Genomic DNA, 13,135 nt, shown 5'->3' with positions numbered 1-13,135 from the left:
AATGAGATCAGCAAGCGCTACTTGGCTCTTTTTCAAACGCAGAAAAAACCTGAGTCATAAGTTTTTGAAGACTCTTAGAGGTTCTCTTTCAGAGAAGTACTGCCATCTTCAGCACATACACATAGTGTGAGAGAGCAACTATGAACTAAGCGACTTACTCAGGCTAAATGCCCCGAGAAATCACATTGCAACAATGGGGTAAACTTAAAAAACAAAACTTCAAGAGAAGTGAAAGAAGAAAGCTATAATAAACTTTGAAAAGAGGAATATTCATTTCTCTGGCTTAGTTGAAACATTCATTAGTTAAAAAGAAGCCTGGGGAAAAAAAAAAAAAGAAGCCTGGGGAAATTGATACGAATAATCCGAGAACTGCTGCAGAATGCCATGATGTCAGGAGGAGACTCTAGAGGTTGAGTTTCCTCTGATTTCTATTAACTATCAAATGTTCTGCTGGGGCATAATTTACCTCCTGTCCCACAAAACTTTAAGAACAAGTCACAAAATCCATGTTAGAATATAAGTTTTTTAATTTTTATAAATAACTTATCTGTTACAAAGATAGTTTACCCAGCTAAATCACAAAACCATCAACTCAAGATATCCAAATTACGTTTTATTAATAAAACAAGTAAAAACTGATTTATCAATCTTCACATAGAACTGCAGATGAAGCTGAAAAACAAGGCCTATTTTAAAACAAAATGCATCAAATGTAAGGGCTTTGGGTTTCTCATCTAATTAACTAGGATTGTCATAGTTCTTCTCATATACAAGATGCAAAGCCTGGAAGTTAAGGCTCTGACATTCATATAGAATCACCTGTAATAATCTTGCTTATTTAAAAAATATTCATTGGCAAACATTTACAGTGGGTGCCAGTCTACATTATCTCCTATCTTTTGCTACATTTCAGCACTTCCCTTAACCCCATTCTAAGCACTGATATATAATTTCATAATTGTTTTTTTAAATGCATAGTTATTTTTTCCTTGATTTCATTTCGTTATATACATTCCTGATCATCTGAATATTTATTTTCCTTACAAAAATATATCATCAAAATAAAGAGATGCTTGAGGTTGCTTCAGTGTTCAAGTTTGCTTGTTTTTCTTTTTTCCAGCTTTTCTTCAGTTGTCCTAAATATGACTAGCCTTGTTTTATAAATATACACGATACTGCCACCAAGTCAGGTTTAGAAACGGACTGCCCCAACAGTAAAGCGTTTAAATTTCTCTCCAAAAAAAGGGCTGTAGGTACTGCTGCTGGTTTTGAAACTGTACTTTCCCAAAAGTAATCTCTTGTGAAAGTTCTGTGGGACACAGGCAGATAAAGCAAACTTAACCTTGTTGCTGTCAGCGGGTTAAAAATACCTTTTGTTTTAAGCTTCCCTGTGGAAGATAAAACACCATGTTGTGTTACCCACCACTAAAGTCAGTATATAATGTGATCTATAGACATATAAGTCTTGCAATATTTTTTGCAATTCACTGGGCAGCATCTGTATGTCTTCACAGAACATCGGCACTCATGAGGGCAAAGTACAGAATAAGTAGAGGAAAGTTATTTTGTGCATAGTTTCATTTCATTAATGCTTTTTTATTTTGAAGGCAATGCTTCTCTCATGTAAGGCTTAAAAAGGGACATGATAGTACTTAATCACTAAAAGGAAAAAAGAAAATTAGTTAACAAAAGACTATTACACTATACATATAGAAATATAAGAAAATAATAAGGAAGAAAAGAAATCACTTAAAGCAGACTTGAGAGCTCTGTACAGTAGGAAAAGCTTTGGGGTATTTCACACCATGTTTGTACAGACAATGCTGCTGCTCTCCTTTCATCTTTAGGCCCTAGATGCTGGCTTCACAGAGTGGAGACGTTTTCAGGGAAGACAAAGACAAGGCCAAGTGTACCACAGATTTGTGAAGTTCTTCCCCTTCCCATTGGCACTATACAGCAGCAAACAGTTTTTAAATAGTTAAAACCTTGTTGCTTTTCTTCATGTTTGTAGTGTTTCACCGAAAGCTTAAAAAAAAAAAAAAAAAGCCATCGTTCTATTCCTTCCTCCTGTCAAAATTCAGTAGTGACATGAGGGAAAAAAGTACTGGGAACATCTAGGTATATTAATATGTTGAGAATTATCCATGATGGGCTACTGGTAACACTGTACATGGTTAGGCAGTGGGCAACCAAGTCTTTCAGCAGATTACCTTTCATGTGATGAATTTCAACTGCCCATGACATTAGACTGAGGTATTATTAGCTCTGTGGGTTGACATTTAACATTAGCACAACACCATCTTGTCACACCTTCAATTTTACAAAATCCTATGTAGCAGTGAAACTTTTCCCCTGATGACAGACTGGTTTCTTGAATTTCAGATGTGGATTTAGAGAAGATATAGGGCCTCCTGGCTCAGAAATGCCTTGGCATCTCACACTGTTCGCAACGGATTAAGGCTGGATGGTTCAAAAAAGTACAGGCAGTACAATTCCACTGAGCCCCCTCATCATCTTCTGTGTCTTGAGTCTTTGGTGTTTTGATGGTGGACCTTTGATCTGTAAGGAAGCAAAAGAATGATTTTAGAAGCAAAATCACAGTCATAAATTACTGGTAACTATAAACACTACTGGGCTTTCCTCATAGCTCAGTCAGTTAAACACTACCACCACACAGCAGGAAACAGCCTGTTAATCAAACGAAGCATCTAGCCGAAACTGATCCACATGCTTGATCCTCACAACCTGTATCTATCAGGCGGGCACATCTCTGCCGGGGAATAGCAACATGGACATGACTTAATCACCTCAATATCTCCTCAAATGGGAAAAGAGCATCACTTCCCCCAATTTATAGCAGGAGAAAAGGGAAATCAATTCATACGGCAACTAATAGCCATAATGTCACCTAAGAATGTAGAAAGGTATCCAACTACAATGCAGTATTGCTAGTGCATTTATGTCTCATTCAAGTTTGAGTTTCATTTCTCACTGATGTAGTAGTCATATTTCTGATTTCTATCATGAATGGAAGTGTTTATTAAATGTTCTCCATCTGCTAAAAATCTAAAATTGAACAATACATACTAATTTCTAAAATCTTATTTAATTAAATGTCAACAACAGACTTGGAGAAGCAAATCAGTATAAAATTTCATCAGACTTTATTTCTCATGTTATTTGAAAACGTATTTATTATGGAACACTAGAAAGACTACCAGATCCAGAGTTATGAGAATGGAGTTCTATTCATGGTTCTGCTATTAACTCCTAATTTCTTTGCTCTGTGATCTTAGATAATGATGTTTTCTCTATATCTATTCTTTCTTTCTTATAAAATAGTCACTGCAGTTTTATGAAGTCAATGTTCTAAACGTTTGAATGTACAGAGGTATCTTAAATATAAGAAATATATTCCTCCATGGTTGTGTCAAAGATGAAATTACATTTATAAAACTACTTTTTTGGGGGAGGGAGGTATCTTTGTAATTTAAAAACAGGATTCCTATAAATTATTTTGGGGAGGTTTGAAGTAAAAGGAGCATGCATTACTGGATCTCTCCAGTCAAGGTTTATGATTTGTAGTTTACAAATTTTTTAAAAAATGTATATTAATTTGCAAATTCTACCTATTCCACTGAGCTGGTAAATAAATGATATCTTTTATGCTATTTTAAAAGAAACTATGATACATAGTGGATAAAAATATCGGAAGTCAAGTTTCTGTAACGAATTCAAAATAATTAAGTGACGGTACTCTGTTTAGTGGCACTTTATTCACTGTTCGGTCTCAAGGTTAACATTTTATTGCAAAATTCCCACTTTAGGCATGGTCACAATTTTTAGGCATCAATATGATTTTTGGCACATGCATGAGCACCATGAAAGTATTATTTATATAGTAATTTTATTTAAATTGAATAGCTTTAAAACAAATATCTAGGGAACTTTGCTGGTGATCCAGTGGCTGAGACTCTGCACTCCCAGTGCAGGGGGCCCAGGTTCACTCCCTGGTCAGGGAATTAGATCCCACATGCTACAACTAAGACCTAGCACAGCCAAACAAATAAATACATATTAAAGAAACTATCTATTTAAGGTTTATCTAGGCAAAAATATTTAAAAAATCAAGGGTCTGACAATACGAGTTAGTATCCACCTAAAACTCATTAAAATGAGTAGTTTTAAAAAGTTTGACTTTTTACCACCTACAATTATTCCACCTTCCATACTTAGGAAACATTTTATAGAACAACTGTTTTAATCTGGGGATAATCCAGTCTACTTAGAATTTTGGTCTCACTGAGGTTAGAAAACATTCTGATCTGGCACATTTTCAGTAAAACCTTGTCTGTCCTTTTTGTTAACTACAAAGGTTTTTTAGGAGGGCCATTCAATCTGTATTAACTCTTCATTCTATTACTAAGTGCCAGGATTATCTTCAATATTTAAATATCTAAGGTAATCAAATAGAGGACCTAATTTTTTTAAAATGAAAAAAATCTCCAATGGCTTTCTTGCAACTGCACAAAATCTTCTGGTCCTTAGAATTATGACTCTTCATTATTAGTGGTATTTGGAAGCTAAGTAACCACCAGAATAGAGAAAAGAGGACGCTATTTCGGGAGCACAGTATGAGATGACTTGCGATGGCCACACTTCTAGTTGTTAAAAAACCCACGCTGTAAAGCAGAACTGATTTTAAGAACTAAGTAAACCTCTCTAAGTGAAACTAGTTAACTCCCTATTTTAGCCTTAAGGCAAAAATGACTAATTCTTTATTTCTCTAAAAATATCCAGTATACCAGCATTTATCTTTTGTGAAAAGCTTTTTAAGTTTTTTTTTTTTTCCTTACTTTTTATCATGGAAACTTTCAAACACACACAAAAGTAGGGAAAACAGTGAAATAAACTCTCAGCCCTTACGTTGCTTCAACAACTGTCAAGACAAACCTTATTGCATCTATATCCCATCTCCCTCCTACCCGTAACACATAAGCACTGAATTACATGGAGATAAAACAGGATCTTTTTATACGAGAATTTCTAGTTTTCCAAAGAGAATAAAAAGATTATATTAAGGCAACTCATTCAGAGTCTAAAATATCCATTTTGCTTATTTTAAGGAGCTAGGCTGTACACTGCTTTCCTTATTCCTTCGTTCAATTAACATCCAGCGTCTCAACACTTCCTTACTCATGTGCTGTGTCAAAAGCCCAATTTCACTTTTGTTCCTCTGTAATAAGACTTCATTACATTCCAGCTAACTATCTTTAAAAACTTTTAAATAATACAAAATATGAAGCTACAGCTAGGCCTAATTGAATTATAACTGAATAAAAACAAAGGAGTGGAGAGAACAGGATACTGAACGAGAATATGAAAATTCTTGTAACAAACCAAAGATTGTTCCCGTTTCTATATATTTTTTAACGCTTGGAGTAAAAAACCCATATAAATGTTTCAGCATTTCTTAGTTTGGTGTGTACATAATCTGTATCAATGACGTAAAAATGATAGTAGGTAATAATTAAAAAAAAACATTTATCTGAAATTCAGAGAATTTTGATGATAGAGAACTACGCATAAACGATATAGGACAGAATACTTATGAAAAATAAACTTTCCTGAGGTGTCTTTCCTTAACATTTAACTCAAATTTCAAAGAATACAAGGTTTTACCCTGGTGATTCTTTTTTTGGCCAAGATTTGCTGTTCTGGGAGTATACAATGAATCCTAAGGACAGGCATATTACTTTTAAAGGGTTAAAAGTACATTACATTTTTGAACCCTCACAATTCCCAGCATGTTAAGTGAAAATAAGTATCTACCTAATGAATCCATCCAAGAATGCCAAAGTTGGAAGTACTTCTAGAGTGGAAGGCTGCTAAGAATAAAATTTTCTAAAATCTAGCTTTTCAAAATGCAACAGTTTTCACACTTACTGGATACACTAACCTTTGGGTTTTGGTGGCACAGGGCCTACAAATCCAATATTGTCATAAAAGTTATGAATAGCGCTGGGATTGAAATGTGGTCCTGAAATATATAAAAAGAAGTATATCAATGTTTATAGCTCAAAAAAATTAAAAAAAATTTTAAAAAGCAAACATTTTCTTTCTTAAAAAAAATTACAGTTAAATAGAAAAAATACTTTTATTTTACACCTCTAATCTCCAATTACATGAAAGGATTTCAAAAAACAGCTAAAATAGGTGTAATATATTGATAATACCCGTAACAGAAGTCCAAGCTGTAAACTGAGAAGTTAGATTAATGCTAGTAAGACAGTAAAAGAATTAGAACAGATCCCTGTTGTATGTGACAAGTTAAGATAACTTATAACTTGACAATGTAAAATATAATTTTAGCATGGTCTTAAGCCACTAAATAGCTTGGCCTCAAGTAAGTATAAAAACCCGAACTAATATAATATGATGCTTCAGATTTTAAACAAAAGGAACAAGTTCAAAGATTACATTTTCTAGACTAGCACTAATTTTTTTCTCACCAAAGTTAAATTATGGCATTTTCTATGACTGTTTCAAGACAAACAGCTTACTTACTAAAAGAAAATAAAATAAATCATCTTTCAGTTTAATGGATTTTGGCACATACTCAGCAGTGTGACTAAGGGCTTATTTTTTGGCTTCTTCCCTTTCCTGTCTTTTTCAATTTATATATTTCTATTATTTCCAAACTTTAGAATTAGGTTTAAGTTATAAACGTTCTTTTTAGTTGTCTATGGAACACTTTTTACTCACTTACTCACGTATTGTGCCAAATGCCCCAATCTTTTTTTACTCCACAATAAGCAATTATTGCTGGTCAATAATAGTTCAAATATCATAAACTATCATTTTCCTAAAAATACTGTAAGTCATATTTTAATTTTCTTCTCTACTTCATCAATTAAGAAAGTGCTATTAGAGTGGGGATATCTTTTAATCATGTCCTTAAAAGCATAATTCTTCAAAGGTAGAAGGAAAAAAGGTAAACAGGAAAAAGTAATATGAGTATATATTACAATCTTAATAAACATTGTAACAGATTATATTAATACATAACAGCAATACTTTTGATAATATAGCCAGACATACTAATCACTGTCTTCCCTTAACATATGACTAAAGGGGATTTGAAGGATATTAGATGTATCAAACTACTCCTCAACCAAATATACAACTTTGGAGGGAGGAGTGGAGAGTGAGAGAAAATAAAAATCTAAATAAGCACTATATGGCTCCAAATGAAATCTGAAACAAGATTACAATTGATAAGTCTGTTTTCGGCCACAGGAAGAGCTGATAAATTAATACAAAGAATTTCAGCTGAATATGCATTGAACTTTACCTCGGGCTTGAAAAAGATCAATTTCTTTGGTTAAGCAGTCAATGTCAATCTGGAGCTGTCTATTACAACTTCTCAACTGCTGCATTTCTTCGAGCTGAAAAACAATTCCATGTGAGGATCTACATAGAACTCTTGTGTTATTAGTTAAGAAGGAGTCAAGTTTTGCAGGGGGAGGTAAGGACAGAAAAACAAGTATGAATTAAGAGCATTTCTAGAAAACTAGGTCAAGCTTTTATACTGATGACAGGTTGCTTATTCTCATGTTCAAGCATAGCAGTTATAACAGTTACAGAAAGAAAGACTTACTGAAGGTATTTGGGATATGGAATTTGATCTTTTCAGACGCCTTCGAGTTAGATTATTTTCCATCTCATTGACCTCAGATTTTAGTTTATCCAGCTTTTTCTTTTGAATCTCAAGTTCTCTTTGAAGCCGTTCCATTCTGGCCTTCTGGTGTACCAAAAGAGCTGCAATACATATTAGTATATATGAAGATCCACCGAGTTTAATCAATTAACCTTTAAACAATCTTGGGAAAACAAAACAAATAACTATTTCTGTGACAAGCAGGAGGCTGCGAAGAATCTCAAAGATAACACTAAAACAAAGTATTGTGTGTTAAATATCTAAAATTTCAATATTTTTAACTTTAGAGAATTATTTTCTTTTTGACTTGAGAATCATTTAAGCATATAAACGTCTTAATGGGAATGTGGGTTAGGTTAAATCCATTTTGATGTATGCAATAAATAAAACTGATTGATTTCAATCCACATGAATGTTAACATTAGATTGCTCAAACTGCAAATCAAAAACAAAACCATTCAGATAAACCAAATACATTTTCTTATATTCCAATTATATTTTGTGAAAATATTTTCCTAAGATTTTTTAAAAAAGAAAATAAGCAATTAATCTTGTCACATGAATGATGAACTGCTTGGGAAACTTTAGTAAACCATAAAAATTGGCATATATGTTCTTGCCACTTCTGGACAAAGTGAGTTTGACTTTTTAGGATACTGGACTGGTGGTGAAGATAACTGAATTTACTATTAAATGGAGGCTTGGGATGACTCTACCACGAGAAAACACGCTGATTTGGGAAAGCACAATAACCTCTAAAAATGAAAAATAGCAATTAAAAAAGGCAAGTCAATTAAACAGATTAGATTAATGCTAAATAGTCACCATCAATCAAACTAAAATTTTCAAGAAGCTAAAAAATAAGGAAAAGGCTATATATATTCAGGCCATTCAGTCCAGCAGTGTATTATAGAATCTGAATTAGGGTGTGGGGTGCGGGGAAGCTAGTTAGGCTCAAGTACTTTAAAATTAACTTTAAATGGTAGGTAATTTTTCTCAACAAAAATCTGACACTAATACAATCCACAGGTATCTCCCTCTGTAATTCTCCTCTCTTACTTATTGGAAGAAAAGAGTATTAGGGGAATATGTCTCAAGTTTTAAAAACCATGACTGATTCTTGGTATCTTATCTCTCATTTTAATATATATTCTAAAAACGCAGGGAGGTGTTTTGGAGGTACACATGTTCCTGATAGAAAACTCACTGTGTCTTTGTGTATCCATAACCACCCCAAGATTGTTTTGTCAGGTTTTTATTAATTTGGTTTATTTTACTTGAATTGCAAAATTTTAAGCCTCTACTTCCAAAACATAAGAATTGTGCATTAGGCTTTATTTTATTCTCTTAAAAGAAGATGAGGAGTGGATTGTTAATTTCTGAGTGGGACAGTAAGAGGAGACAGACAGAGACAAGAAGTGGGAACGAAGGGCGAGGCAAAGGAAAACCACAAGAACATAACATACTTTCCTTCATTTCTGAACTCTGATGATCTACCAACAAGTCTCAAATGCCATTAGTAAGACATGTGTTCAAATTAATGACTATTTAAAAGCAGTATTTCTTAAAAATTAATGGAGATTATCTCCCTAAAAGCTTTTCCCTAAATATACAAAACAAAAAAAACTTTAAAACACACATTTATTAGTGGTTCTAATGACTAAGTGATAATTTATATTTGTACTGAGTTAGAAAATAAGACACACATTTGTGATATTATTCAATATTACATGAGGAGAGGGGATAAGAATAGATTTTCTGAGAAAATGATTTATATGCTGAGGGCAGAGAGAGAACCTCTGAGTGAGGAATTACTGTTAACAATTAGCTCTAGGCTGGTGATTTCCTTGAGGTAACCAGCAGAAGCAAATGCAAACTGCTCTGGCAACCTACTTCCAGTACGGAGCGGCACCTACTATGGAATCCAAAAAGGAAAAATCCTCAATGAAGAGAAGCTCTCAGCAGGAAAGTATGACCGAGCAAGAAAACCATCTACCATGAGAATCAACAGCCCAAGAGGAGCCCCTTAAAACTTGGTTATATAATAGTTTGAAAGAAGCTATGGAAATATCTGTTTAAGATGATTATAATGATTACAGAAGAATATAACAAAACAATAAGACACCGTGAACAAGTTTTGGATAAGTACCATAAACAACCTCTAGAAGTGGAAAATAGCCATTGAAACAGTCAACCAAATAGATTAAACAGTAGATTACACATAGTCCAAGACATATTTAGTGACCCAAGAGATAAATCTAAGAGTATTCTCAAAATGCAGAGATAAAGTGATGGGAAACATGAAAGAGGGGTTAAAAGATCTGAATAAATATAAAAAGGAGTTCTAGAAGGAGACGATAGAGTGAATGGCAAAATTTGAAGAGAAACCTGCTGAAGAAATGAAATAATATTCCAGAAGCTAATGGAATAATTAATTCACTTAAGCAAATTACTGGAGTAGGGATGAACAGATAAAGTTGGGGGATTTTACAAACCATGGACTGCTCCTAAAGAAAGAACTACTAAAGATGTTTTTTGACATGGAGGACATTAATACAAGAGGAAGGAATAAGATAATGAACGTAAAAAAAGTTCTAACTCTGAAACAAAGGAAAAAGACCATGGCAGTGGGTGGGGAGTCAAAGACTGTTTAAAAGAAAGTAAAACTAAAATGTTAGAGAATAACAAGAAACTTTGGAAATACGAAAATTAGACGAAAAGCATTCTAAAGTTTTAAAAGTGTTTATACAGAATATTCTCAGTTCAGTTCAGTTGCTCAGTCGTGTCCGACTTCTTTGCGACCCCATGGACTCCAGCATGTTAGGCTTCCTTGTCCATCACCAACTCCCGGAGCTTGCTCAAACTCATGTCCATCGAGTCAGTGATGCCATCCAACCATCTCATCCTCTGTCATCCCCTTCTCTTCCTGCCCTCAATCTTTCCCAGTATCAGGGTCTTTTCCAATGAGTCAGTTCTTCGGATCAGGTGGCCAAAGTATTGGAGTGTCAGCTTCAGCATCAGTCCTTCCAATGAATATACAGGACTGGTTTCCTCTAGGATTGACTGGCTTGATCTCCCTGCAGTCCAAGAGACTCTCAAGAGTCTTCTCCAACACCACAGTTCAAAAGCATCAATTCTTTGGTACTCAGCTTTCTTTATACTCTCACATTCATATATGACTACTGGAAAAACCCCATAGAGAATCCCATGAACAGTATGAAAAGAATATTCTCAAATGTTGCTAAACCAATTATACATGTTAAATATCTAGGGATAAAGATGAAGAGTATATGAGAAAGCTAAATATTGTTTCTAAAAGAACAAAAGGAGAAATAAAATTTGATTAAACTTAAGATAGCAGGAAAGGAGGAAAGTGGAAAGAACTAGAACATAAATAATTCCAAATATATCAGTAATCATAATAACTGTAATCTAATTAAATGAATCTGTTTAGATACAAAAGATCTACAGCTGCATTGCTGTTTTCAAAAAACACTTAAAATGTAATTTGCTAATCCATTCTTTTAATATATTGAGAGCCTATATAACACGTCAGGATTGTTGTAGCCACTCAGGAAATCAATGAACAAGACAGGTAAAAATCCCTACCCTGCTGGAGCCTGGAGATACAGGTGTGTGATGTATGTATGTATCCCAAGATAAAAGCTCTAAAAAAGGGGTCAGCAAACTATGGCTCAAGGGCCCAATCTGGCCATTGCCTGTTTTGTGAATGAAGTTTTACTGGAATATAGCCATGCTCACTTGTTCACCTATTGTCTATGTCTGTTTTTGTTACAACTGAAACCACGTGGCTTGTAAAATTCCACATAATTTAGTATTTCGCTGTTTATCAGATCATGTGGAGATGGAATGAATGGGGACCCAGCACAGCACAGAAAGGCTGAAAATGAAAGGACGAAAGTAAAGTAAACTTTGCCCTCTAGGCAGCACTCTAAGAGATGCAAAGTAAGAGCAGCCACTGCTAGCGGCATCTGAAAACTGGGAGGAACTAAAAAGGCAATGACAAAACCCAGACCTACCTCCACTCCTGCCTAAGCTGACTCAACACTTCACCATATACTGACAGGAAAAACGTATTCTAGTTTCTGGATGTAAAGGTCCCAGTCTCTTCTGATTTTTTTACATATAGTTTTTGGCATTCAATAATAATAAAAGAAAAAAGTAACAACACACAGAAAAGTGAGAGAAAAATTCAACGAATCACCAGTCAATGGAACCATATTCAAAGATGACCCAGATGCTGAAAGTAGCTGGCGGGAAATTGAAAAATAACTATGACTGAAGCTTCCTAGGTGGTACAGTGGTAAAGAATCCTTCTGCTAACAGGAGACGCCAGAGACTCGGGTTTGATTCCTGGGTCAGGAAGATCTCCTGGAGAAGGAAATGGCAACCCACGTAGGTATTCTTGCCTGGGGAAAATCCCATGGACAGAGGAGACTGGCAGGTCCCAAAGAACTGGACACGACCGAGCAACAGAACACACACACAACATGTTGAAGGAGTTAGGTAAAAAGATGAACAACATGTAGGAACTGATGGATAATCTGAGAGGAGAGATGGAAATTATTAAAGAAGAGCCAAATATTGGAAATAAAATATGGTATCAGAGATAAAGAATTCTTTCAACAGGCTTATCAGCATGCTGGATACAGAAGAATCAAGAGATTACTTCAGTTGAACACGAAGAAAAAGAGGGAAGAAGAACAAAGCATCCAAAAGGTGATGGGCAACATGAGTCTATAATATACATGTAATTGGTGAAAGAAATGGAAAAACAGTAGACGTATTTGAGGATAATGGCTAAATAGTTCCCACAATTAATGAAAGACAATAAATCACAGATCCAATAAGCCCAGGAATCTCCAAATAACATCAAAACAAAACAAAACCTAGACATATAATAAGACTGCTGAAAAACCAAAGATACAGAGGAAATCTTGAAGGCTGATAGAGATACTTTAAAATTGATATACCAGGCAAATATAAAACTGAAATAAAGCCAGTGTAATAATACTCATTTCAGGAAAAAAGCTGAGTGAGAGAAGGTCAATATTCAGTTCAGTTCAGTGGCTCAGTTGTGTCTGACTCTTTGCGACCCCATGGACTGCAGCATGCCAGGCCTCCCTGTCCATCACCGACTCCCGGAGTTTACTTAAACTCATGTCCATTGAGTCGGTGATACCATCCAACCATCTCATCCTTTGTCATCCCCTTCTTCTGCCTTCAATCTTTCCCAGCATTAGGGGCTTTTCAAATGAGTCAGTTCTTCGCATCAGGGGGCCAAAGTACTGGAGTTTCAGCTTCAACATCAGTCCTTCCAATGAATATTCAGGACTGATTTCCTTTAGGATGGACTGGTTGGATCTCCTTGCAGTCCAAGGGACTCTCAAGAGT

General features: G+C 34.8%; 1 protein-coding gene across 4 annotated transcripts in view; it reads right to left on the bottom strand.

Moving 5' to 3' along the window:
• Positions 1 to 592: 592 nt before the first annotated feature.
• Positions 593 to 13,135, bottom strand: part of TAB2 (TGF-beta activated kinase 1 (MAP3K7) binding protein 2) — an 80,840-nt gene continuing 68,297 nt past the window's right edge. For 3 of the 4 annotated variants that reach the window (XM_061130216.1, XM_061130215.1, XM_061130219.1), the window contains 4 exons: positions 7,661 to 7,821; positions 7,355 to 7,448; positions 5,960 to 6,040; positions 593 to 2,559 (listed from right to left, as the gene is read on the bottom strand). In XM_061130216.1, the coding sequence (XP_060986199.1) occupies positions 2,417 to 2,559; positions 5,960 to 6,040; positions 7,355 to 7,448; positions 7,661 to 7,821 (479 nt within the window). In that variant the 3' untranslated portion in view covers positions 593 to 2,416. Of the gene's footprint in view, positions 2,560 to 5,946; positions 6,041 to 7,354; positions 7,449 to 7,660; positions 7,822 to 13,135 lie in introns of all 4 variants that reach the window. The other variant, XM_061130217.1, reaches the window with a different exon arrangement.

Source organism: Dama dama, chromosome 26 (assembly GCF_033118175.1).
Source record: "Dama dama isolate Ldn47 chromosome 26, ASM3311817v1, whole genome shotgun sequence".
In the NCBI taxonomy this organism is placed as follows: domain Eukaryota; kingdom Metazoa; phylum Chordata; class Mammalia; order Artiodactyla; family Cervidae; genus Dama; species Dama dama.
The sequence above is the reverse complement of the archived record's forward strand: the minus strand, read 5'-3'. Positions and strand labels throughout refer to the sequence as shown.